This window comes from Agelaius tricolor, unplaced genomic scaffold, assembly GCF_023055355.1.
Source record: "Agelaius tricolor isolate 1412-34295 unplaced genomic scaffold, bAgeTri1.0.p SCAF_58, whole genome shotgun sequence".
Taxonomy (NCBI): domain Eukaryota; kingdom Metazoa; phylum Chordata; class Aves; order Passeriformes; family Icteridae; genus Agelaius; species Agelaius tricolor.
Window position 1 is genome coordinate 1,800,031 of NW_027269318.1, and position 27,345 is coordinate 1,827,375.

Sequence of the window (27,345 nt, forward strand, 5' to 3'; positions counted from 1 at the left end):
GTCCCTCCCCCCAGCTCCCAGGAGGTGACACACACAGCCGGGGGTCTCTGTCTGGTTTATTGGGGGCACCTACGCGGGGGTGACATGCAGGGGTGACACGGGACAAACACAGCACACGCTACGGGGCGGCCGGGCAGTGCAGCCCCCGGAGCCCTGCATCCCCTCCCTGTGCGGGGGTGACACTGCCGTGTGTCCCCTCGCTGTGCAGAGGTGACACTGCCGTGTGTCCCCTCCCTGTGCGGGGCTGACACTGCCGTGTGTCCCCCGGCTGTGAGGGGCTGACACTGCCGTGTGTCCCCCGGCTGTGAGGGGGTGACACTGCCATGTGTCCCCTCGCTGTGCGGGGGTGACACTGCCGTGTGTCCCCTCCCTGTGCAGAGGTGACACTGCCGTGTGTCCCCTCGCTGTGCGGGGGTGACACTGTCGTGTGTCCCCCGTTTGTGCGGGGTGGGGGGCTCGGGGACGCACGGCCCGGCCGGCCGGGGGTGGGGGCACACGGAGGGTCCCGACCCTCCCTCAGCCGGGCTGTCCCTGGGGACACGGGGGGCACACACGGAGCCACCGGGCCCCGCAGCCACTGGGGGGATCCCGGCGGGGACACACGGCGGGGACACGGCGGGGACACACACACACACACACACACACACACACACAGACGGGGGGGAGCAACACACGTGTCCCAGCGCAGCGGGACCCCCCCGACACACACGTGACGTCCTGGGGACAGGACCCGGGGACACACCTGTGCACACCTGTGCACACACACACCTGTGCACGCCTGTGCGCGCACACACACACACACACACACACACACACACCTGTGCACGCCTGTGCACACACACACCTGTGCACACCTGTGCACACGCACACACACACACACACACACACACACACACACACACACACCTGTGCACGCCTGTGCACACACACACCTGTGCACCCCCCCGCCGCCCTGGGGCTCGGGGAGCAGCACGAGGAGGAGGAGGAGGAGGAAGAGCAGCACAGTCTGACAGTCCGGGCAGGGGCCCTGGGGTGAGGCGGGGTTACGGGGGGTCCCGGCGGCCCCGAGCTCCCCCGCGGGCCGCCGGCACCAAGGGCAGTGTCCATGGGGCCGGAGCCCCGGCGGGCCAGGCCCGGGAAGGCTCTGGGGACCCCAGGGCTGGGGGCTCTGTGTCCCCACCCTCAGGGGTCCCAGGGCTCTGGGGACCCTGGGCTGGGGGCTCTGTGTCCCCCCATTCCGGGCTCAGGGGCCCCAGGGCTCTGCATGTCCCATGGCCTGGGCTCTGGGGGTCCCACATGCTGGGGACAGGGGTCCTGCAGCTCTGGGGGTCCCACGTGCCAGCCCCCAGGGCTCCCAGGGCTCCCAGGTGCCAGGGTGGGGGGCTCCGAGGACTCTGGGGGTCCCACCTTCCAGGGCTGGGGGTCCCAGGGCTCCAGGACTTGCAGGGTTCCGGGGGTCCCGGGCGGCGGCGTCCAGGGCTGAGGGCTCCGGGGCTCCCACACTCCGGGCTCGGGGGTCCCCCGTGCTGGGCTCTGGGGGTCGCGTGTCTCGCGCTCTGAGGGCCCCAGGGGTCCCACGTCCTGGGCTCCGAGGGCTGCGGGGGTCCCGCTTTCCGGGGTCGGGGGTCCCGTGGCTCCGGGGGTCCCGCCGCGCCCCGGCGCTCCCATTAGCTGCCGGGGTCGGAGCAGTGTCTCTGCAGCGGGGGGGTCCCCGGGGGGGTCCCCGCGGGCGGGGGCAGCGCCCCGGGCAGGGAGCGGCGCCGCGGGGGGGGCGGCTCCAGCAGCAGCACCACGTCCGGGGGGTCCGGGGCGCGCGGGGGGCGCGGGACCTGAGGAACGGGGCGGGGGGGGGGGGGGGGGGGTCAGTGGGGGGGGGCACCGGCAACGGGGGGGGGGGGGCCCGGGGTGCGCCCCCCCCGCTACCGACACCCGCCGGGGGCAGGGGGACACAGGGGCAGGCACAGGAGGGCGGCAACCCCAGTCCGGGGGGCTCGGGGATGACCCCAGCCCACGATGGACACTAAGACGAAGTGATGTCCCCCCAAACCAGCACACCCCCAGTCCGGGGGGCTCGGGGATGACCCCAGCCCACGATGGACACTAAGACGAAGTGATGTCCCCCCAAACCAGCACACCCCCAGTCCGGGGGGCTCGGGGATGACCCCAGCCCACGATGGACACTAAGACGAAGTGATGTCCCCCCAAACCAGCACACTCCCAGTCCGGGGGGCTCGGGGATGACCCCAGCCCACGGTGCACAGCAAGACAAAGTGATGTCCCCCCAAACCAGGCACACTCCCAGTCCGGGATCTCTGGGGTGACCCCTACCCCCAGAGTCGGGCAGTGGAACCCCCCAGCCCCGGCGCCCCCGGTCCCTCCTCACCTGAGCGAGCGGGCGGATGGGGGTGATGGGCAGGGTGGGGGGCAGCGGCCCCGGCGGGGGCTGGTGCGGGGAGGTCACGGCGCTGTAGGCGGGGGGCACCAGCACCTGGCGCTGCAGCAGGTGCACGATGGAGGAGATGTCCGAGCTCAGCCGGGACTCCAGCCTGCGGGGCAGCGGGGCCGCCGCGGGATCAGACGGGAGACCCCCAGCCCATCCTCCCATTGCCCCCCAGGACCCCCGGCACCCCCAGCCCATCCCTCCCATGGCCCCCCAGGACCCCCGGCACTGCCCCTGTCCCACCCCTCTCTCAGGTGACTCGGGGGGCTCAGCCTGACCTGGGGGTCTCCCCTTCCTTCTTTTCCTGCTCAGGGTTCTCCAGACCCCTTTGACAACGGGGGGGCTCCCATGGGGTCGCACTGACCAGGGCCCTCCTCGGGTCCCACCCGACCCCCCAGATTTACCTGTTGAGCTGTTTCTGGAGCAGATCCAAGCGGGATTCCAGGTCGGAGCGCTGGCGGCGGGTCAGGGTCGGGGGGGGATTTGGGGGAGCCCCGTGGGAACAACGGGGGAGCTCCTGGTACTGGCGGCCCCGGGTGTCACCCCAAAAACTGAAGATGTTGGAGACCCCCGAGAAGGCGCCTGGAAAAGGAGGGGGGCGAATGGGTTTGGGGGGGTGGGGAAATGAGGGGGGAGGTTTGGGGGATCCAGGAGCCTGGGGGGGGGGGGGGGGGGCTGGGGCTTTTGGGGGGCTCCACAGCCTTAAACAGGGAGGGGAGGATTGGGACCCCCTGCCCAATCAGAGACCCCTATCCCCACCTGAGGGGGTGCAGGGGCCGTTGGGGGGGAGGGCTGAGAATGGGAGGGGGATCCAAGGTTTGGGGGGCAGCTCTGGAACCCTGAGTGAGGAGAGCAGGAGAGGGGAACCCCCGCCCCAGCCCAACTTTCACCTGGAGGGCTCCAGGGGTGCAGGGGCAGCGTGAGAGGGGGCTCAGGGCTGGGCAGCCAGGGCGTGCTGCAGTTTGGGGGGGTCTGCAGGACCCTGAGCACGGAGGGAAGGAATGGGGACTCCCCAGCCGCAGCTGAGGGGGGCGAGTGGAGCAGTGGACAGGGGACGGGGACGGGGGCAGGGATGGGGACGGCAGCGCCAGGGTTTGGGGCGGCCTCTGAGCCCCGAGGCAGGAGGGGAGGGAGCCCGCACGCACCTGAGAGGGGGTTGCACATGTCGCTGCCCTCCCGCTCCTCGGGCTCGGGCGGCGCCGGGGCGGCGCTGCGGAACGGGGACAGCGCGGTGGCGCCCGGGGGGGGGCGCGGGGGGCTCCTCCTCGTCACTGGAGCCGCAGCTGGAGGGGCTGGGGGGGTCCCACTCGGCCGGGCCTCGGGGGGCTCCGGGCGCTTGGCCCCCGCCGCCGTCCCCCCGCAGCGCCCGCGACTCCCCGGGACTGGCGGCGTCTGCAGGGGACAGAGCGGGGTCAGGGCCGGGCCACGAGACCCTGGGGCCACCCCCGGGGGTCCCGGCCCCCGCCCCGCACCTTTCTCGGGGCGCCGGCGGAAGGAGAGCTTGCGGCGCCGCAGGCGGGAGAAGCCTCCGTCCAGCTCGTCGCTGCCCGGGGAGCCGGGGATCATGTTGGTCTGCGGGGGCACGGGGGCACCGTCGGGGGGGCCGGACCCCTCCCCGAGCTCAGGACCCCCCGAGCCCCCAGCCCCTCACAGTTCGCTCAGCGCCTCTTCCCTTGCTCAGGACCCCCCACCCAAAATTGCACAGAATCCCCCAACCGGCTCAGGACCCCCAAACCTGCTCAGGACCCCCCAACCTGCTCAGGACCCCCCAACAGGCTCAGGACCCCCAGCCTCACTCGGGGCTCCCCCGGCTCGCTCAGAATCCCCCAAGACGTCTCGAAACCCCCCAACAACCTGCTCCGAACTCCTCCAACTCCCTCAAGACCCCCAGTTCGCTCAGGACCCCGCTCAGCTTGCTCTGAACCCCCTTATTGGTTCAGGACCACCCATTTCCAGGACCCCCCGGCTCACTCGGACCTCCCGGCTGGCGGGGAGGGGACCCCCCCGTTTTTTGGAACCCCAGCCCCCCCGGGCCCCCCCTCACGTCGCGCAGGTTGAAGGTGATCTCGAGGGTGCCCCAGAAGCGGTCGGAGAACTCGGGGTACATGTCGAGCACCTCGAGCAGGTCCTCGCGCAGGATCTTGTGCAGGTCGCAGTAGGTGAGAGCCCGCACGTCCGCCCGCGACTTCCCGGGCCGGGCGTGCAGGTGCAGCGGCTCCCCGAAGGTGTCGTTCTTACCTGGGGGGCACGGGGGGACCGGGGCTCAGCACTGCCCCCGCCACCCCGCGGCTCCCCAAGGGTCCTTCCGAGCTGGGGACACCCAGGGAGGGACCGAGGGGAACCCAAAGGGGTGACCCCAAAGCTGGGGGGGTCAGGAGGCACTCGGGGTGCCTGGGAGCCAGGGTGTGACTGGGGGGGACACTCAGGGTGTGCTCAGGGCTGGGGGCCCCGGGGGACAGGGGGGGCATTCTGGGCTTTGGGGGTTCCCCAAGAGGGGGGTCAGTCTGGGCTTTGGGGGGTCCCCAGGAGATGGGGGGGTCAGCCTGGGCTTTGGGGGTCCCCAGGAGATGGGGGGGTCAGTCTGGGCTTTGGGGGTCCCCAGGAGATGGGGGGGTCAGCCTGGGCTTTCCCCGGCACCGGGGTGTCCCGGGATGGGGGGGTCCCTCGGCAGGCAGGTCTGGTGTCACCCGAGGAGCACCGGGGGTCTCCAGGAGATGGGGTGTCACCTCTAGGAGATGGGGGTGTCACCCTGGGGACACCCAGGAGCCCCAAAGGCAGCGGCTGCTGCCCCACGGGGCACTGCCGGACCCCAGGGTCCCTTCGGGGGGCTCACCCAGGATGGCGACCACGACGTCGCCGCGCAGGATCTCGATGGAGCCGCGGGAGATGAAGTAGAGCGCGGTGAGCACGTCCCCGGCGTGCACCAAGGTGTCCCCGGGGGGCGCGTGGGTGGTCTTGAACTTCATGGCCAGCGCCCGCAGGCAGCCCTTGGTGGCGCCGCGGAACGGGGCACAGTTCTGCAGCAGGCTGCGGTTCAGGTGCAGGCAGATGTCGGCCTGCAGGCACTCGGGGAACCCCTTCAGCACCTGGGGAGAGCCGGGGGCTCACGGGGGGCACAGAGGCCGGGGGGTCCCCGGGGTCAGGGGCAGGGCAGGTTTTAGGGGTCCTGGAGGGTCCCGCTGTGGTCACACCGATGCTGCCGGTGCTGGAAAGGCTCCCTGAGGAGGGGGGCTGACGGCCAGGGGGGAATTTGGGGGTCCCACGGGGGTTTTGGGGTATTTTTGGGGTCTCACCGTGTTCATGTCAGTGCTGTTGGTGCAGGACCAGGTGGAAATGCTCCCTGAGGAGGGGAGGGGGGTAGGGGTCCCAGGGGGGTTTGGGGTGTTTTAGGGTGTTTCTGGGGTTTCTCGGGGTCTCACCACGTTCATGTCAATGCTGTTGGTGAAGGACCAGGCATGCTGGAAGAGGGGCTGAGGGCTGGGGGGGGGTTTGGGGCTCCCGTGGGGTTTTGGGGTGTTTTGGGGTGTTTTTGGGGTCTCACTGCATTCATGTCAATGCTGTTGGTGTAGGACCATGTGTGCTGGAAGCACTCCCTGAGGAGGGGAGCTGAGGGCCATGGGGGTTTGGGGGTCTCAGGGGGTTTGGAGTGTTTTTGGGGTGTTTCTGGGGTTTCTCAGGGTGTCACCACGTTCATGTCGATGCCGTTGGTGTAGGACCAGGTGTGCTGGAAGAGGGGCTGAGGGCTGGGGAGGTTTAGGGCTCCCGTGGGGTTTTGGGGTGTTTTTGGGGTGTTTTTGGGGTCTCTCCCCACGTTCATGTCGATGCCGTTGGTGTAGGACCAGGCATGCTGGAAGAGGGGCTGAGGGACGGGGCGGGTTGGGATGTTTCTGGGGTTTTTTGGGGTGTTTTTGGGGTCTCACCACGTTCATGTCGATGCCATTGGTGTAGGACCAGGCGTGCTGGAAGAGGGGCTGAGGGCTGGGGCGGTTTAGGGCTCCCACGGGGTTTGGGGTGTTTCTGGGGTGTTTCTGGGGTGTTTCTGGGGTTTCTCAGGGCCTCACCGCGTTCATGTCGATGCCGTTGGTGTAGGACCAGGCGTGCTGGAAGTACTCCTCGAGGCGCTGGCGCAGCGGGTTGGGGATCTGGTGGAAGCGGATGAACTCGCGCACGCGCAGCATCTGCGTGTGGTAGCGCGCCGTGCCCGAGTACAGCCGCTGGATGATGGCCGACACGTTCCCGAAGATGCTGGCGTACATCAGCGCTGGGGGGGCAGCGTCAGGATGGCACCCCGAGCCCCCCAGACCCCCACTGCCACCCCCCGGCCTGGGGGACAGGGTCCCCGTGTCCCCGTGTCCCCAGGCACGAGCGCCCGGTGGTGGCCGAGGCGCTCCCGAGGACGCTGCCCTGCACTGGTGCTGGGGAGCCGTGTCGGGGGGCTCTGCACCCCCAAAGCCCCCAAACGCCCCCCCCAAACCCTCACTGCTGCCAGGGCTGTAGTGTGGGGCACCCATCACTGTGGAGGGTGCCCATTGTCACTGGGGGTCCCCACTGTCACGGGGGATCCATCACCACAGAGTGCCCCTTGTCACGGGGGTCCCATCAGCACTGGAGCTCCCATCATCACGGGAGTGTCCCCACCACCACAGAGTGCCCCTTGTCACAGCAGTCCCCATCACCACATGGGTTCCCACTGTCGCCATACCCCATAATTGTGAGGGTCCCCATGGCCATGGAGGGGCATCATTGTCACACTGGTGCCAAGAGTCATCCAGGGAATTCTCAGATGCCTGAGCCCACCTGTCCCCCAGCACTGCCAAGGCCACCCCTGACCATGTCCCCAAGTGCCACATCCACACAGATTTAAATCCCTCCAGTGATGGGGACACCACCATGCCCTGGGCAGCTGTGCCAGGGCTGGACAGACTTCTCCAGGAAAGAATTGTTCCAAATTTCCACCCTGAGCCTGCCCTGGCCCAGCCTGAGGCCGTTCCCTCTGCTCCTGTCCCTGTTCCCTGGAGCAGAGCCCGACCCCCCCGGCTGTGCCCTCCTGGCAGGAGCTGTGCAGAGCCACAAGGGCCCCCTGAGCCTCCTTTGCTCCAGGCTGAGCCCCTGCCCAGCTCCCTCAGGGATTCTGCAGCCCCTGCCCAGCTCCCTCAGGGATTCTCCAGCCCCTGCCCAGCTCCCTCAGGGATTCCCCAGCCCCTGCCCAGCTCCATTCCCTGGACTCACTCCAGCCCCTCCAGGGCTCTCCTGCTGGAGGGGCCCAGAGCTGCCCCCAGGGTTCCAGGGAGTGCCTCAGCAGGGCCAGCACAGGGGACAATCCCTGCCCTGGGCTCGTGTCCAGCTGCTGTCACCAGCCCCTGTGCCCAGCCTGGAGGTTCCATGGGGCTGGTGTGACCCACAGGTGTCCCCAGCCCATGGATCTCTGCACAGCCTCCTGTCCCTCAGCAGAGCCACCTCCCACCCAGCTGCGTCACCTGAGGACAGGCCACGAGGGGCTCTGGTCCCCAGAGCATCAGTGAAGGTGCCAAACAGGGCTGGCCCCAAAACTGAGCCTGGGGGTGCTCCTACACCCCCCATGTGTGTGGGTACAGATACAGGTGTTACACACAGGTGTGGGGATACACACACAGCTCTGCACACTCACAGGGGCTCTCACACCCCATGGCCCTCACACCCCATCACCCGATGCAGATAGAGATCTCCTGGAACTGGTGTTGGGGGACGGGTCCAAGGCCCCCAGGGCTCTCACACACACCTGGCTGCACACACAGGTGCTGACACACACACCCAGGTGTGCAGCACACACTCACAGTGCAAAGGTGCTCACACACACCCGGGTGTGCAGCAGACACACAGCTCTCACAGCCCGGGGCACTCACACACAGCCAGGTGTGCAGCACACACTCACACAGCTCTCACACACACACACACACACACACTCACACAGCTCTCTCTCTCTCACACACACACAGGCGCTCACACACACCCAGGTGTGCAGCACACACTCACACAGCTCTCACACACACACACACACACACACACACACACAGGTGCTCACGCCCCCAGGTGTGCAGCACACACTCACACAGCTCTCTCTCTCTCACACACACACACACACACACACTCACACAGCTCTCACACACACACACACACTCACACAGCTCTCTCTCTCACACATACACACACAGGCGCTCACACACACCCAGGTGTGCAGCACACACTCACACAGCTCTCACACACACACACACACACACACACACACACAGGTGCTCACGCCCCCAGGTGTGAGGCACACACTCACACAGCTCTCTCTCTCTCACACACACACACACACACACACACACACACACACTCACACAGCTCTCTCTCTCACACACACACACACACACACACACACTCACACAGCTCTCTCTCTCTCACACACACACTCACACAGCTCTCACACACACACACACACACAGCTCTCTCTCTCTCACACACACACACTCACACAGCTCTCTCTCTCACACACACACACTCACACAGCTCTCACACACACACACACACTCACACAGCTCTCTCTCTCTCACACACACACACTCACACAGCTCTCACACACACACACACACTCACACAGCTCTCTCTCTCTCACACACACACACTCACACAGCTCTCACACACACACACACACTCACACAGCTCTCTCTCTCACACACACACACACTCACACAGCTCTCTCTCTCACACACAAACACACTCACACAGCTCTCTCTCTCTCACACACACTCACACTCACACAGGTGCTCACGCCCCCAGGCGTGCAGGCGCCCCCACTCACACCCCGGGGCACTCACATCCGATCAGCATGACGCAGATGGAGAAGATCTTCTCGGAGTTGGTGTTGGGGGACACGTTGCCGAAGCCCACGCTGGTGAGGCTGCTGAAGGTGAAGTAGAGCGCCGTGACGTACTTGTCCTTGATGGAGGGCCCGAAGCTGCCGTTCAGGGGCTTGCCGATCTGCTGTCCCAGCGCGTGCAGCCAGCCCGTGCGCTGCCCCTCCACGTTGCCGATGGCGTACCAGATGCAGGCCAGCCAGTGCGCGATCAGGGCGAAGGTGCACATCAGCAGGAACAGCACGGCCGCCCCGTACTCCGAGTACCGGTCCAGCTTCCGCGCCACCCGCACCAGCCGCAGCAGCCGCGCCGTCTTCAGCAGCCCGATCAGCGTCGTGGTCTGGGGAGCGGCAGGGAAAGGGTTACAGGGGGTGGGGATACCCTGGGGACACGCAGAGGGCTGACGGTCCATCCTCTCTCCCCACATCAGCAGCCCGACCAGTGTCGTTGTCTGGGGAGCGGCAGGGAAAGGGTTACAGGGCTGGGGATACCCGGGGCACCCACAGAAGGGAGAGAGGGGCTGGGGGGGTTTCATCCCCTCTCCCCCCATCAGCAGCCCCACCAGCGTCATTGTCTGGGGGACAGGAAAAAGTGGGGGGTCGACAGTGAAGAGACACCCTCAGGACCCCAAAAGGGTGGAGGGCTCCTGCCCCAAGCCAGGCACCTCCATTCTGGGGTCTCCCCCTGCCCCAGGTGCCCCCCAGGCTGAAGGTGTCTGGGGAGGGAGGAAAGGGGGGTCACCAGAGCCAGAGAGCCCCCACAGACCCCTGGTAGGGCAGAGGGGGCCATGAGCCCCTGTCCCCCTCCCCGTACCAGCCCCAGTGCCCCTGCTGTCCCACCCAGAGCAAAGGGGGCCTGGGCAGGGGGTTCAGGGGGATCTGGGCAGGGGGTTCAGGGGGCTCTGGGCAGGAGGTTCAGGGGGGTCTGGGCAGGGGGTTCAGGGGGATCTGGGCAGGGGGTTCAGGGGGTTCACCAGGGGCACTGTGGTGTCCTGGGCCTGGGACCTGCCTGGTGTGGGACCCCCAGGCACTCCCTACGGGCAGACCCAGCACCCAGGAACAGCCCCCACCACCCCAACATCCACGCCAGCACTGGGGGCATGGGTGGGACCCCCAGACACAGCCCAGACCCCCAGAGCAGCACTGCCCGGCCAGCAGGGCTGGCAGCCCGTGTCCCCGTGTCCCCTGTCACCTCCTCGGAGCCAGAGCCGAAGATGAGCAGGTCGAAGGGGATGGCGGCCACCATGTCGATGAGGAACCAGCCCTTGAAGTAGTGGATGGCGATCTTGGCGGGGTGGCTGACCACCTCCTCGTTGGAGTTGACGTAGGTGGTGCGGAAGTTGATGAGGATGTCGATGATGAACATGATGTCCACGATCAGGTCCACCACGTTGAGCGGGCTGCAGGAGTAGCCGCAGTGGTGCCGCTGCGCCTCCTCCGAGTCGCTGAGCAGGAAGGCGGCCGAGTAGGGCGTGAAGATGGCCGTGTAGATGACCAGCAGCAGGATCAGCCAGTCCCACACGGCCTTGAAGGGGCTGTAGTGCAGGATGGTCCAGCGGTGGATGCGCGGCGCCTGCAGCTTGTACTCGGGGAGCACATCGGCGCCCAGGGACAGCACCTGGCACGGGGGACACGGGGCTCAGCCTGCACCCCTACACCCCACAGCGCTCTGCCCCTGCCACCCCAACCCCGACCAGTGCCCGGGCCAGGGGATGGTGGCCTTGGCCAGGCTGGGTCAGGGCTGGACACTGGCCAGGCTGGGTCAGGGCTGGACCCAGGGGTTCTGGGGGGCCTTTACAACCTCAGCAGTGCTGTGGCACTCTGGGGTGAGGTGTGACCCCAACAAGGGCATGTGGGGGGCTGCAGGGGGGCAGTGCTGCTGCAGGGCTCACACCCCCAGCCTGGGGACAGGTGGGCACCTGGGTCAGGATCCTCCTGCCCAGACCCCCCTGACCCTCCTGCCCAGATCACCTTTGCACTGGGTGCTCATCACTGGACCTGGTGGTCTTAAAGGTCCTTCCCAAAACCAACGTTCTGTGACTCTGGGGGGGCAGAGGGAGCCCAGCACAGGCAATGAGCGGTGCAGGGACACCACCACGTGTGACCAGGGGTGCCAGGGGGGGACAGGGGGGACCATGGCCCTGCACAGCACAGAGCTACCCCACAACCCCCTCGTGCCCCACAAATAGCACCAGGGCAGCTCCCACCCCACGGTGCTGCCCTGTGCCCCAGCTCTGTGCCCCCACCCCCATCGGGGGGCACAGCCTCCCCCTGGCATTTCCACCATGAGGGTACAGACCCCTCCCCACGCACCAGTCCCTGTGCAGAGCACCTGCACGTCCTGGGGCACAGCCCCAGCGTCCTTGTGGGGTCCCTGTCACCCTGGGGGTGCTCCACGGGGTCCATCACCCCGCACAGCCCCACGGCAAGGGTAAGAGGCGACAGGGGCGCCCCACGCCCCCCGCCCTGTGCCCCCCAGGGGTCACAGCCTCCCTTCTGCCCTGTGGGGGTCACAGTGCCCCTGCCCCCCCGTGTCCCCTTGCCCCCCCGGGCCCATCGTGGGGCTCCATCTGCTGCCGCAGCACCAGGAGGGGATGGGCGCCATCCCCCCTGCTCCCCCATCGGCCCCCAGCCCGAGGGGACCCCTGGGGGGGCCGGGGTGCCCCCGTCGCGCAGAGCCAGAGCTTTATGTAAGCCCCGCACCCTCCCGAACCATGCCGAGGACACGGACGCGGCCCCCACAGCCCCCGCCAGGTCTCGGGTGGGCACAGAGCCCCCACCCTCGCGGCACCCCCGCCCCACCGGCCGGGTCAGGGGGCTCAGGAAAGGCCGGCACCGGTACCTGCTCCTGCTGTCCTCCGTGCCCGCTGCCATCGCGGCGGAGCCCCAGGCAGGCGCTGCAGAGCGGGACCCCGGGCATGGGGCAGGGCCCGGGGGGCGGCCCGGCCCGGGGGGGCGCGGGGGAGGCGCCCGGGAACTCCTGCAGCAGCTGCAGGAGCGCGGGCAGCATCCTCGGGATGGGGGCAGCGGGGTCAGCCCCCGCCGGCCCGGGGCGGCCAGGGACCCCCCCGGCCCGGCCCCGCGCCCATCGCGTGCCCCGGGACCCCCGGGGGGAGCGGGGACCCCCGGCGGCGATGGGGACCCCCGGTGGGAGCGGGGACCCCCGGCGCGGTGCGCCAGCCGCGCTCCGCCCGAGCCGACAGGAATTATTGGGGCGGAAATTTTTCCCAGGCTGCTCCGCTGCCGCCGCCACGGCCACGGCCAGGGCTGCCCCCCCGGCCCCCCAGCGCCCCCCGGGCCCCCCGGCTGCGGGGACAGCGCGGGGACAGCGCTGCCGGTGCCCTGGGGCGACACGGCACGGGCTGCGACATGTCACAACCCCCGAGAGCCCCCGGGCACCCCCAGGGCACCCAGGAACCCCCACCTGCCCCAGGTGTGCGGGGACAGCGCTGCCCATGGCAACGAGCGGGGCGTCAGGGGCCACACCCGTGCCAGGGACACGCAGGGGACACGCCAGGGCACGCCAGGGATGTCCCCCACCCGTGCGGTGCCCACAGACTGGAATGTGGGTCCCATCCCAGCCAGAACATGTCCCCCACTGCCACAGCCCCCCCGGGACACAGGCCCCGTCACCTCTGTCCCCAGAGGCCACCAGCCGCGGTGGCCTCGTGGGGAACAGCCACGGGGTGCTGGGACACGCGGTGCTGGCACCGGGACACGCGGTGACACACAGTGACACAGGCAGCCCAGCCCGCCCCAGGGACACACAGCGATGGCACTGGGACACACGGCGGTGCTGCCGCGACACGCGGTGACAGCGCCGGGACACGCGGTGACACGCGATGACAGCACTGGGACACACGGCAGCTCCTGCGTCACAGCCGCCACCCCCACGCGGGGGATTCCCGCTGCCACCCGTGTCCCCACGCACCGAGTGACAGAGGGACGAGGCCACCCCTGCCCCGCGTGCGGGGGTCCCCGCTGCCACCCCCTCCTGGGGGGCTGCACCCCAACACCCCCCGAGCCCCAGGCACGCCCCCCGGGGGTGGCACGGGTGGCACGGGGCCCTGGGGACACGGAGGGTGACAGGTACCGGGACACGGGGGGTGTTACAGGTACGGGGACACGGGGGTGACAGGTACGGGGACACGGGGATGTGACAGGTACGGGGACACGGGGGGTGATAGGTACGGGGACACGGGGGGTGTGACAGGTACGGGGACATGGGGGGTGACAGGTACGGGGACACGGGGGGTGTGACAGGTACGGGGACATGGGGGGTGACAGGTACGGGGACACGGGGGGTGTGACAGGCACCGGGACATGGGGGGTGACAGGCACCGGGACACGGGGGGTGACAGGCACCGGGACATGGGGGGTGACAGGTACGAGGCACGGAGCCCCCCCCGGTGCCAGCGGGGAGCCCGGGGGTGTCCCTGGGGGGGACCCCAGCCCCGAGCCCCCCGGGCTGTGCCGGCTCGGGGGGAGGGGCGGGCAGGGGGGGACAGCGGGGGAGGGGCGGGGGGCGTTTCCAGCCACCAGCCGCTCCCGCCGCTAAATTTATCGCAGCTGCCGCGGCAAAGTGGGACAGAGCCCGGCCTGCGGCGTGGGGGGCGGGGGCCGCGGAAGGCCCCGGGGGCGGGGGGGTCCCGCCGTCTACAGGGACAGACCCCCGCCCCCCCGAGCCGCTGGGGGTGGCCCGCAGCCCACCTGAGCTCGCCCTCAGCTCGGGACCCCTAACCTGGACCCCCGCTCAGGCACAGCCCCCAGAATACACCCAGCGCAGCCCCTGCCCCTTCCCGGGGGCCCCAGCGAGGCCGAGGGACTGTCCTGGCACCCCCTCCCCGTGCCAGCCCCCCGCATGCACGGGGGACACGCGGAGTCCCCCTGGCCCCAGCCGTGGGGTCTCCAGCCCCCCAAATGGGGGGGCAGCCCCCAGCCCAGCGTGTCCCCGAGCCCTGGGGACAGCCCCCAGCCCAGCGTGTCCCCCCTCCACGGGGACAGCCCCCAGCCCAGCGTGTCCCCCCTCCACGGGGGCAGCCTCCCAGCCCCCAACCCAGCGTGTCCCCGAGCCCTGGGGACAGTCCCCACCCTAGCAGGGCTCGGGGGTGCCATGAGGAGGGGTTGGGGACACCCCAAGCACGGGTGGGACCCCCCAGCCCTGGCGTGTATGTCGGGACAGAGCCGATATGCGGCGACATCCCGAGCGCCCCGGGCCCGGTGCCACCCCCCCGCCCCGACACCCGTCAGTCACGGTGACACAGATGGCGGCGGTGCCGGTGACACGTTCGGCAACACGCGGCGACACGTCCCGCCCCGGTGACGCGTCCCCGACACCTGCGGTGACACCGCCACCCCCCGCCCCCCCGGGACACCCGGTGCCGCACCTGCCGCGACCCAGACACCTGCGCCCACGGGCACCCCAAATACCGGCCGGGACAGGGGCAGGGGCAGGGACAGGGGCAGGCTGCACCCCCCGAGAGCCCCCCGAGACCCTGGCTGGGACCCCTGCACCCCCCGAGAGCCCCCCGAGACCCTGACCGACCCCCCTGCGCCCTCCGACACCCGGGCTGACCCCCCTGCACCCGGCCATGCCCCTCAGCATCCCCCGGGGCACCGACCCCCCCCCCTCTGTCGCTGCCCCGTCCCTGCTCCCCCCCAGCCCAGCAGGGACCCCCAGCACCCGGCAGGGACCCCACCCCTGCTCTGGCAGGGACCTGAGAGTCCCAGAGCCCCAAACCCTGCCCAGCAGGGACCCCACAGCCACAGAGTCCCAAATCCTGCCCCAGGGAGTGCCCCACAGCCACAGAGCCCCAAATCCTGCCCCAGCAGGTACCAGCACCCACAGGCGCCCAACACCAGCCCTGGCATGTACCCCACCCCTCCCTGGGCAGCCGACACCTCCCTGGGTACCCCACACGGGCCCTAACCAGGCCCGGGCACCCACCCCATGCCCCACCAGGGTCCGAGACCCCCAGCCGTCCCCAGCCTGAACACTGACACCCGCCCTGTCACTGCCCCTGAAGCGCTGGGGGCCCGGGGACACCCCCAGCCCGAGGGACACTGACCCCCATGTCCCCACCTGGCAGCTGTCACCCGGCCACCCCCGGGCACAGCGGGGCACTGCCAGCTATTGCCAGGTGACACCAGAGCAGCGTGGGGACGCCCCGACACGGACATCCCGTGCTGGGGACCCCCCCGCTGTCCCCTCCCCGCGCTGCTGTCCCCGGTGCCATGGGGTACTCACGGCGCTGAGCTGCGGCGTCGCAGCCCCCTCGGGACCCCCCGACATGGGCACGGGGCACACGGGGCCGCCCGGGCGGGCAGCGACACTGGCACCCGCTGCCTCTGGCACGGTGGGGGACAGGCCCCGTGACAGGGTGACGTCCCTGGGGGACGGGGTGACGTCCCTGGGGGCGGTGCGCCCGCCCCAGCCCCGACCCCTGCCCAGTGACGCTGGCACTGACCCACACCCACCCCAAAGCCACGGCCACGGCAAGGGAACGGCTGCAAGGAGCCGGGACACTCTGGGGACCGCCGGGGACACTCTGGGGACCGCCGGGGACACTCTGGGGACCGCCGGGGACACAGCAGGGCCGTGCCAGGCACGAGCCGTTACCCCCGGCACACCACAGGCACCGCGGCACAGCGGGACACGGCGCCGGGCCCGGCCGTGGCACCAGGTGGGCACTGCGGACCCATGAGGGGGTTATGCCCCCAACCCCCGGGGCACTGGGGGACCCCAGATCCCCCTGGACCCCCAGAGCCGCCCTCCACAACAGCCAGTCCCCGGTACTCCCGGCACCCCCGGTACCCCACGGCCCCTAAGGGCGGGATGAGCCACAGGAGCCACTTCCCCAGCGGGGACACCCCAGACCCCCTCGGGACCCCCAGCCCCCCGCAGCCCCTCAGAGCCGCCTGCTGCGACCCCCGTGCCAGGCCTGCTCCGTATGCCCCAGCCCGGCGTGGGGACACCCCGCACCCACGCGTGGCAGCAGAAATCGCGGGTCCCTGTTCCCACCGTGGGGGGAGACCCCCCCCGAAATTCCCGGGACCTCCAAACCCATCCCAACGCTCCGGCCGCGATCCCCGGTGCCCGCCCCCTGTCCCCCATCCCGGCATGGGGACACCCCGTGCCCGCGAGCCCTGGGACGACGGCGGGGCCACGTTCCCAGCGCGGGGGGACCCCCGGAGCCGCCCGGAGCCGCCCGCAGCGCCCACCGCTGTCCCCAGCGCTCCGTGCCCTCCATCCCGCGTGGGGACAGCCCCGGCACGCACGGCGCAAAGACAATGGGACCCCGGTCCCCGGGGGGGGCGGACCCTCCCCAGAGCTCCCCGATCCCCCCGGCGACCCCCAGAGCCGTTCCCGACAGCGCCCGGTGCCCGCCCCTCCGTTCCGTTTCCCCCGTGCCGCCGGGGGACGCCCCGGGACCCCGAGCCACGTGCGCCGCTACAGACCGGGGGTCCCGCTCTCCTCCCGGCGAGGACCCCCGCGACCCCCGCGCCTCCCGCGGCCCCGGCCGGCCCGTACCTCCTGTGCCACCAGGCTGGAGACCCGCACGGCCCGGCGGACCCGCTCCCGCCGCTCCCCGTCGGGGCGCTCGGCGCGGTCCCCGCTGTCGCGCCGCGCCGGGGCCATGGCCGCGCTCCGGGGGTCCCCGCGCCCCCCCGGCCCTGCGCGCGGCAGATGGAGCGGGGCGGGACCCCCCGAGCCCTCCCCGCGCTCGCCCCCGCCGGGCCCCCCCGGCTCCAGCCCTCGCCACTCCCCGGAGGAGGGACCGGGAGCGCCCGGGAACGGCCCCGCGGGGACTCCGGGCCGAGGTGGGGCGCGGGGGCCCGCGGAACCGGCGCCTTCCCCGCCTGCTCCACCGGCACCGCGGCCCCCCAGGATCCGGGAGGGATCCCCGAAGTGTGACTGGCACAGCGCTGTCACCGCGGGATGGGGACGGGGAGGATGACGGGGACAGTGGTGGTGGGGACACGGACGGTGACGGGGACACGCACGGTGACGGTAGCGGTGAGCTGGCCCTGGCAGCCCCGGCTGATTCACGGCTCCCGGTGTCCCCGTGTCCCTGGCTCCCGATGTCCCCGTGTCCCTGGCCACTGCCCAGCCCTGGCAGTGCCCCACGGCTGCGTCCGCCCGGCCCCCCGGGCACCCCCAGCCTCGACGAGAGGGACCTGGGGGGCAGCGGGTCCAGGGTCGGCAGGACTCGTCCTGTACTGGGGGCCCTGGTGTCCCCAAGCTGCCCCAACAGCCAGCGATCCCCCAGTGACACATCCTGGCTGGTGGCACCGCCGGGTCCCCACACGCCCTGCATGGGGCTGGGGTCCCCCCGCCCTATCCTGCCCCACCCGGGGATCCCCTCCAGAAGGGAGCAGGAGTTCCCGGGGGTCCCATGGGCCCTGGGGGTGTCACGGCCACACCAGGCCCCTGTCACTGTCACCTAGAGCGCGGTGACCTTGACGGGCGCTTGGCTCCGGCCCCGCGGGTGAATCACGGTGCCGCTGCAGGGACACCCTGTCCCCCGGAGCCACCGACCCGAGGGGCCGAGCCGTGCCCGAGCTGGGGACAGCCCCACGGCCCCTGTGGCCGTGTCCCCTGCCTCCGTGTCCCCTGTGGCCGTGTCCCCTGTGGCCGTGTCCCCCGTTTCCCCGAGCGCACAGACGGGGCACCCCGAGACTCCCCCGCCGTGCCGGGGGCACAGCCCGGCCCGGTGACTGCAGCCGTGCTCCCCCGTGTCCCCTCATGGCCCTGTGGCTCCGGCGGGGAAGTGAGAGCGCAGCGTCACCCTGGCGGCACAGTTAACCACGGCCGGGGCAATCAAGAGGTTCCGAGAGGAGCTGGGGGGGGGAATGCAGAGTGAGGGGGGTGCCACCCCCAGAAGGGTCCCTCCAGCCCGCAGAGGGTCGCTCCGGCCCACCGAGGGCCCTGCGGCTGCTCCAGCACCGGCGGCAGGGCCTGGAGCTCTGTGTGGGATCGGGGTCCCCACGGGGCCCCTCACGTGTGCGGGCAGGTGCGGGGCCGGGGGAGCCGAGGGGGCCGGGCAGATGCGCCGGGGCTGCTCCGTCCCCCGCCAGCTGCCGGGGACCCCGGGGACAGCCCGGGAGGCTCGGGGACACCGCGGGGCGGGACAGACAGCGGGTCCCCACCCCGCACGGCCCTTCGGGGATGCCCGGAGCCGCCGGCCCCCCCGGATCATTAGCGGAGGGAAATGAGGGTGTAATTAAGCGGCGCCTCCTGCTCCCGCGGCAGATGGCGGTTACACAACGGGCCGCGGATTAGCGGCGGCCGCCAGTGCCTGGCACCCGGCAGGCACGGCACCGGGGCCGGGGGTACAACGGCACCGGGGCCGGGGGCACGGCAGCACCGGGGCCGGGGGCACGGCAGCACCGGGGCCGGGGGTACAACAGCACCGGGGCTAGGGGAACAACGGCACCGGGGCCAGGGGAACAACGGCACCGGGGCCAGGGGAACAACGGCACCGGGGCCAGGGGAACAACAGCACCGGGGGGTGTCTGTCCCCTGCATCTCACTTGGAGCCCCCCAGGGCCTGTCCCGGACCTGGCTGCCCCCAGCCACGGCACCCACCTCCCCAGAACACCACGGTCACGACGCCCGGCCAGTGCCCCCAGCATCACCAAGCCACCTTGGCACTGCCTGGTCACTTTGGCACCACTCGGTCACTTCTGGCATCACCCAGACACTTTGGCAGCACTCGGCCACCTCCAGCACTGCCTGGACATCTTGTCATGGCTCGGACACTTTGTCACTGCTGGGCCGTCCTGGCACGGCCTGGCCACACTGAAACCGCCCGGACGCCTCGGTACAGCCCAGCCATGTCTGCACCACGTGCCACCTCTGGCACCTCCCGGGCACCCGGCCTCACCTGGCCACCTCCAGCAGCACCTGGCCACCATGGCATTCCCCGGTAACCTTTGTCACCGCTTGGCCACCTCTGGCACCACCTCCAGCATCACCCGGTCAGCTCCCACCCACCCCGGGGCCCTCCACAGCCCCCAGGGCTCACCGCGTCACCCGTGTCACCTGTCCCCCGGTCCGGGTCTCACCTGAGTGACCTTCTCGGTGACGTTGTGGGTGCGGTCGCGCAGTTTGGTGGGGGCGATGATGGGCCGGGGGGCCGGCGGCGGGGCCAGGAGCCCCCCCGGCTGCAGGTCCATGAAGTTGAGGGTGATCTGGGGGATGCGGCCGATGGCCCGGAACCGCGCCAGGTCCGAGTCCGACGTGGAGTTGAGCAGCGCGCTGCGCACGGCGGCCACCGCGCCTGCAAGGGACACACCAGCACCGTGCTGTCACACGGCAGGGGCACCGTCACCCGGCACAGAGCCTGGATCCGCGGGGCAGCTCCCACAGCTCCCCTGGGCTCCTGCGGCAGGGGTCCCACGGCACGTGAAGGGAATGTGGAGCCCCAGGGCGGGGACAGACCCCCAGCCGTGTGCCACCAGCCCGTGTGCCACCGGCCCCCCCAGGGGCCTGCAGAGCTGCTCTCAGTTACCTTTAATGTCATTACAATAATTGTCCCTTATCTTATTACCCTTAACGAGCTCTGGGGCCAACGAGGTGACTCGGAGGTGATTCCCAGGGTGACTCCACCCTGTGGCTCAGGGGGCTGCAGGATGGGCCAGGAGCGTCTGGGATGATTGGGGGGGTGTCCCCAGCCCCTGCTGTGGGGTGGTGGGATGGGGGTCCTCAGGGTCCCTGGCTGTGGCTGCCCCGTGTCCCCAGCCCCGGTGGCTGTGGCTGCCCCGTGTCCCCAGCCCCGGTGGCTGTGGCTGCCCCGTGTCCCCAGCCCCTCTGGCTGTGGCTATCCCCGTGTCCCCACCCCTCTGGCTGTCCCGTACCGGTGCTGGAGCCGCGGTGCAGGCCGGTGCCGGCGCTGGCGCTGGCGTGGCGGCTGTGGCAGCGCTTGTCCCCGTCCCCCTTCATGGCCTCGATGTCATCGACGGACGAGGCCCGGCGGAGGCTGCGGAGGCTCTCCCGGGACCGGCGCTCCCGAGAGCGGCTCCGGGCCAGGCTGTGGTTGGCGAAGGCCAGCGCCAGGCGCTCGGCCCGCGGCGAGGACTGCGTCACCGGCGGCTCGGGGTCCCCCATCAGCGCCGCCTCGTCCTCGGGACGGTCCCCGGCTCCGGGCTCCAGCGACGAGGAGGCGTCCTCGGGGCCCGAATCGCTGGCGGCCGGGGCCGGCTCCGTGGCCAGAGGCTCCATGACCCCCGGGTCCACGACCACCACGTCCGGCGGCTCCGGGGGCTCGGGGGGCAGCGACTGGCGGCTGCCCGTGAGCGCCAGCAGCTTCAGCCGCAGGGACCGGCTGCGCCCTGAGAGGGACAGCGCTGGGTCACACCCGGGCTGGGGACGGGGGCAGGAGCAGCTCCACACCCCCACCCGGGGCTGCCCCAGCCACAGGGATCGGCTGCGCCCCGAGAGGGACAGGGCTGGGGCCGGGGGCGGGGTTTGACCCTCTCCTCACGGTGCTGCCACTGTCCCCATGTGCCCCAAAGCAACACCTGGGACGTGGGGCCAGCAGGACACGGGCTGATGCCAGCCCGGTGGCACTGACCCCATTGCCCCTGCAGGAACCCAGGAGGAGGGTGTGACCCGGTGTGCCTGTCCCCATACCCGGGGGTGTCCCTGTCCCCATACCTGGGGTGACCTCGTGTCCCTGTGTCCCCATACCTGGGGTGACCCCGTGTCCCTGTGTCCCCATACCCGGGGTGACCCCGTGTCCCTGTCCCCGTACCTGGGGTGACCCCGTGTCCCTGTGTCCCCATACATCGGGTGACCCCGTGTCCCTGTCCCCATACCTGCAGGGCCCCAGGGGGCCGGGGTGACCCAGTGGTTGCTGCTGGGGGTCGGGGCCTCCCCGGGCTCAGGCTCCCTCACGGCCTCGAAGTTGAGGATGAACATGATGACGGTGCCATCCTCGTTCTTCACTGGCACCACGTCCACCAGGCACGGGAAGGAGCTGCCTGCAGGGAGGGGGGACAGTGACATGGGGGGGTGGCCCCCCCACCCGGGAGGGCACCCCTGCCTGGCCGCAAACATCCCGGGAGACGCTGCCCCTGTCCCAGCTGGGCACCCCCTCCTGGGGAGATCCCTGCTGCCCCCCATTCCTGCTGACCCCCCCTCCTGCCCCCCTGGGATCACCCCCGCCTGTCCCCCAACGCTGGCCCCACCAGACAGCCCCAGTGCAGCCCCACCGCGGGGGAAACTGAGGCACGGAAGGGGGGGTGCCCCTTTCTCCCCCCCCAGATGCCGTGGCGTGTCTGTGCGTGGGCAGCGGCGCCGGGGGGGCTCTGGGGGTGCCGGGCAGGGTTAATCCGCTCGGAACTCGTTAACAGCTGGGGCGTTAATCCGGTGCCGCAGCTGGGGGCGGGGGGGGGGGATTGGGGGTGCTCAGGGCAGCCCGGGGCAACCTCTGGGGGACGGGGGGGGCATCCTGCTGCCCCCGGCACCCCTCACCCTAAGGGGACGCAGGTGGGAGGTGCCGGGGGACACGCGGGTGACGCCAAGCACCGAGTCCCGCTGACGGTGTCCCCCCGGCTGGCACCGGGCCCGGCAGCCTGGCACGGCGGGTGCCAGCTGGCACTGTCCCCGCTCCCGTGCCCGCGGCGGGGGGATTCCCTGACGCACGCGGGGCCGCGGGCCAGCACGGGGTGGCACGGGGTGGCACCGGGCAGCCGCGGGGTCCCGGCAGAGCCAGCACTGTGAGGGGATCAGTGCCACCGAGCCGGGGCCGCTGCGGCTCCATCCGCCCCCGCGGGGCCGAGAGCTCCGGTCCAGCTGCCGGTGGGGGCTGCTCCCGGGGCACAGCGGGCACGGGGGGACCGCAGTGGCACAGGGAGGGGTACCCCGCTGCAACGGGAACTGTCCCCCTCGCCCCCCTCACCCTCAGTGCACCATCGACCCCCAGAGCTGCGCCCCAAACCCCCCCTCACCCCCACACTGCACCCCCAGCACCCACACCGCTCCCTGTGACTGCACGGGGCACCGGCACCCCCAAAGTGGGGGGACGCCCCTGGCCCCCCATCCCTGCTCCCCCATCCCTGCTCCCCCCACTGCACCCACTGCCCTGGGACCCACACCCCGCTCCAGGAGCCACCTGCACCCCCAGCCCTGCACCAGGCTGGGGACACCCCTCTGACACGGGGGGGACCCGCACCCCGAGGTGTCACAGTGACAAGGCCCCGATTCAGCCCTTGGTGCCCCCGCCCCGGCGCTCCCCCGTGGCCCAGGGGCCACGCACGGGGGTCCCCAAAGGCCGCCGGGGGTGCCGGTGCCCCCTCCCTGTCCCCGGCCAGCCCGGGGTCCCTGAGGTGTCCCTGTGGGGACACAGGTGCCCCACGGGCGCCGTGACCTCCGCGCGTCCCCGGCACCGTAAACAACACGTCGCAAAGACAAATGGCTGCAGCAGCAGCAGCAGCAGCAGCGCGGAGCCGCGGCGGCTCCAGGGCTCCACCGCGGCTCCAGGCAGCAGGACACGGCACCGGCACAGCCCAGGGGCTCGGGGCGGGGGCTGCAGGCTGCCGGTGAGCACCACGGCACCATCCCGAGGGCACCGTGGCATGGCAGCGACACCGGGGGCACCGGGAGTCCCTGCCCACGGAGCTTGGGGGGCCCAGGGCAGTGAGAGGAGCCCCCAGCACCCTCACACCGTGGCTGGCAGCACAGGGAGGAGACCCCCGCGGTGGCATCACTGCAGCCCCCAGGGCCGGCACCCCCTGCAGCACCAGGACCCCCAGAGCCAAGGGTCCCTGCCCATCCCAAGGGACAGACGGACCCCATGGACTGCCCCTGTCCCGGTCGGGGCTCCCAGAGCACCCCCAGAGCCCCCACCACACTTACCCTTGGGCCCCACAGAAGCTCCCAAGGGCTGGCAGGGGCAGGGACCCCTCATCACCTCTGGGACCCCCCTGTCCCACCTCTCCCTGGCAGCAGATGGGGGCTGGTAAGGGGTGAGACCCCCACGCTGCTCAGGGGGTGTCGAGGTCTCTGGGGACCCAGGGAAGGCCCCAGGCAGGAGCCCCCTTTCCCCCAGCCCTGTGGCACCCGGCAGGCTGATCAGTGTCACCCTAACGAGGGCACAACACGGCTCCAGGGGGGCACCCGTGTCCCCCCTGTGCCCCAGAGCCCCGGCACCGCAGAGTCCAAGGGGCACAGGGGCGTGCCAGGCACAGCCGTGCAGCAGGGTGGGGGTCCCAGGGCCGGGAGGGGAGCCTCTGGGCCCGGCCCACCCCACAGGGCTCTGCTGGGCGCTGTGGCCACGCCGGCAGCTGGCACCGGCTTTGTTTACTCCAGCACCGGAAGCGGGGCCGTGTGCCCAGAGCGGGGACAGCTGTGGTGACAGCCGGGACACCTGGCACTGGCACGGGGCCACGCGGAGGGGAAGCACCGGCATCACCAAGGCGGGAGCCAGCCCTGCCCGGGCTCTGCGGGGCACAGCTCCCCCCTCCCGGCACAGGGACCTCGGGATGCCGCCTGCCAGGGCGTTCCACACAACGCCGCGGGGACGGTGGCACTGTGACACCAGCTCAGCCCGCTCCAGGTGACACGGCCCCCCGCACCCCCGTTTGTGGGGATCACCGCACCCCGCAACCCAAAACCCCGGACCCACGACACGTGGTGCCTCCCTGGGCCCACCTGGCGGCCACCGTGGTACCAGGAGGGGCTGAGGGCTCGCAGGAGGCGGGTGCCCGTCTGGAGCCACCAGCGCCAGGCTCGCACCCTGCTGGGAGCCACCGCGGGGCTGGAGAGCGCTGCGAGCCCCCGGGGCTGCCAGGGAGCCCGGGGTCCCACCTGTGCCCGCATCTCCTGCCACCCAGCCGTGTCCCTGTGCCCACAGCCCCTGCCACCCAGCCGTGTCCCTGTGCCCGCATCTCCTGCCACCCAGCCGTGTCCCTGTGCCACCATCTCCTGCCACCCAGCCGTGTCCCTGTGCCCGCATCTCCTGCCACCCAGCCGTGTCCCTGTGCCACCATCTCCTGCCACCCAGCCGTGTCCCTGTGCCCACAGCCCCTGCCACCCAGCCGTGTCCCTGTGCCCACAGCTCCTGCCACCCAGCCGTGTCCCTGTGCCACCATCTCCTGCCACCCAGCCGTGTCCCTGTGCCCCTGTCCCCAGCCCAGGCCCCCGGGGGGGTCAGTGTCCCCCTTGCCGCGGTGCTCAGCGCAGCCCGCTGTCCCCGCTGTCCCCCAGGGCGGGTCCGTACCATCCTTGCGGTAGAAGCAGATCTCCACCTTGCGCTCCTCGGCGCCCAGCAGCGCCTGTGCGATCTGGGCGGCGGCGCGGCGCTGCGTGCGGGGCCCGTGCAGGAAGTCGCAGGTGCTGGGCTGCTGCATCACCTCGGCCCGCGAGTACCCGCAGAGCCGGCAGAAGCCCTCGTTGCAGTAGATCACGGCGCAGTTCTCCACTCGCGCGTTCCCGATGATGAACTTACGGCCTGGAGGGACAGGGGGGCGCGGGTCAGGCCGGAGCCCCCGCTCGGGGGGTCCCCCCTACCCACCCATGCACCCACTGCTCTGGGTTTCCCAGGGACACACGCCATGAATCATCCTGCTGGTTCCCCAGGGACCCCCTAAGCTGGTGCCATCACCACCATGGGGACCCCAGAACCGCTGGGATCCCTCCATCATAGGGACCCCAAACCACGGGGACCCAGGGGCTCCCAGCACGGCAGGGACCCCCCAGGAGCAGGGCCCCAACAGCTACAGACACCTCACAGGGACCCCCCAACAGCTACAGACACCCCACAGGGACTCCCCAACAGCAGGGACCCCCCAACAGCTATGGACACCTCACAGGGACCCCACAACAGCTACAGACACCCCACAGGGACCCCACAACAGCAGGGACTCTGGGACCCCCTCATCACCACAGGGACCCCCACAACTGCAGAGACCCCTTAGGGACACCACTACCACGGGGACCCTGGGACCCCAGCACCCCACCCTGAGGGCAGCGGCTCAGCCAGGCCAGACCCCCGAGCACAGCCGGTCCCCAGCAGGTGACAGCCCCAGCCCGGCCCAGGGGCAGCATCCGCCCACATCCCTGCCCTGTCTCCAGTCCGGGGGATGCCCAAGGCCTGACCCCAGAGAGGCGCTGGGAGCCCCCCTATTTTCAGTCTCCCGGAGCCCCCACTCTGCCAGGTCGCCCTGCAGCAGCTGCTGGGCAGTGTGGGGGGGCACAGGCCAGGGGGACCCCCAGTCCCACAGCAGCCTGAGCTGGTGCTGGGGGCTCCACACCTCGGGGACTGGGGAAGGCCCAGTCCTGGCAGCCCAGAGCCAGGGGCTGCTGGAGGTCAGGGCGCGCAGGAATCCCCCACCAGCCAGGTTTGTCCCCGGCACCCCAAGCCCACCCCGAGCTGGGGACTCCGGGACGCCAGGGCGAGCAGGGTCCCTCCTGCCGGGCTTGTCCCTGTCACCACAAACCCACCCGGGGCCACTGTCCCCTCGCTCCCCTCCCCGCCCGGTGCTCCCCGGTGTCTCCCGATCCCTGCCCCCGTGCGGATCCCCCTCGCGCCCCCCAGCTCCCGGCCCGGGTGCCCCCCGGCGCCCCCCACTCACTCTGCCCCTCGAACTTGCGGATGATGGTGTCCAGGAAGGTGTTCTGGGGGGCGACGTGCCCCCGCCGCACCGGCATCGTGCCGGGCCCATGGGCAGCGCCGGCGGGGCGGGGGGGCCGGGGCCGGGGGGGCCCCGCGCCGCGGGGGGTCCCGCTGCCCTTGAGCCAAGGACGGCGCCGCTCCGGGGGGGCCCCGGCACCGGGGGGGCCCTCCCGGCCCGCGGCCGGACCCCGCCCGCCCCGGCGCGGTGCTGCGGGGCCGGGGGGGTCCGGGGCGGGGAGCCGGAGGGGGGCGGCGGGGCCGAGCCCCCCCGCGCTACCCGCCCGGTGCGCGCCGCGCCATCGGCCTTATTTAGTCACGGAGCGGCCGGGGGGGACCGGGACCCGCCCCGCGCGCTCGCCGCCGCTCGGAACAGCTCGGAACGGCTCGGCTCCGCTCGGAACGGCTGGGCTGAGCTGGGCTCGGCCGGTTCGGTGCGGCGGGGTTCGGCCCGCTTCGGTTCGGTTCGGTTCGGTTCGGCAGGGTCGGCTCGGCCCGGCTCGGTTCGGCCTGAGCTCGGGTGGGCTCAGCTGGGTTCGGCGCGGTTCGGCCGGGTTCGGCTGTGCTCGGCTGCACTGGGTTCGGCCGGGCTCGGCTCGGCTCGGCTCGGCCCGGCCCCGTTCAGCTGCGCTCGGGCGGGCGCGGCCTGGTTCGGGCGGGCTGAGCTCGGCTCGGCTCGGCTCGGCTCGGCTCGGCTCGGCTCGGCTCGGCTCGGGCTGGTCCCTGCGCTCGGCCCGGCCCGGCCCGGCCCCGCGGGCGCGGCGGGCGCTGCGTGTTGACAGCGGGGCCGGGGCGGGGCCAGCGCGGGCGCAGCCAATGGCCGCGGGGGGGCCCGGGACCCCCGCCCCGCCCCGCCCGGGGGCGCCCAGCGCGCCCCTTGGCCACGCCCCGCCCCGGGCACGCCCACCGGCACCGGGCCACGCCCCCTCCCCGGATCCCCGCAACGCCCCGCGACCCCCGGGGGACACTCCGGTCACAGCCCCGCTCTGCAACGGGGCCACACACCCGGACGCGGGGACACCGCGACACGGGGACATGAGGACACGGGGGCATGGGAACACTGGGTCACCAGGACATTGGGACACACGGACATGGGTACATTTAGACACCAAGACACCAGAATAAAGCACAGTGGGACATCGTGACACTGTGACATCGGGATGTGGGGACACTGGCACAGCAGGACAGTGGGACACGGGGCCATGTGGGGCAGCAGCAGAGCTTCCCGGCACAGCCCCAGCTGGGTCCTGGGGGAGCCTCCCCGTCCCAGTCCTGCCATCCCGGCCCAGCCTAACCCATTTCCCAGGCTAGTTCCAGCATCAGCCCCAGTACCAGTCCCAGACCAGCCCTTGCCCTAGGCCCGATCCCAGCCTAATCTCTATCCAATCCTAATTCTAGTCTCTGTCGTAGTCCTA

General features: G+C 71.2%; 1 protein-coding gene across 1 annotated transcript; it reads right to left on the reverse strand.

Annotated features, from left to right (window-relative positions):
• Window positions 1-36: 36 nt before the first annotated feature.
• Window positions 37-26,753, reverse strand: KCNH2 (potassium voltage-gated channel subfamily H member 2). Its single transcript, XM_071456408.1, is given in 16 exon segments — window positions 37-1,829; window positions 2,384-2,546; window positions 2,845-3,022; window positions 3,586-3,688; window positions 3,690-3,832; window positions 3,913-4,012; window positions 4,485-4,678; window positions 5,274-5,526; window positions 6,502-6,701; window positions 9,277-9,655; window positions 10,507-10,932; window positions 19,383-19,597; window positions 20,175-20,648; window positions 21,135-21,299; window positions 24,539-24,769; window positions 25,893-26,753. Coding segments are annotated over 16 exon segments (3,462 nt in total). The 5' UTR covers window positions 25,969-26,753; the 3' UTR covers window positions 37-1,667.
• Window positions 26,754-27,345: the final 592 nt, after the last annotated feature.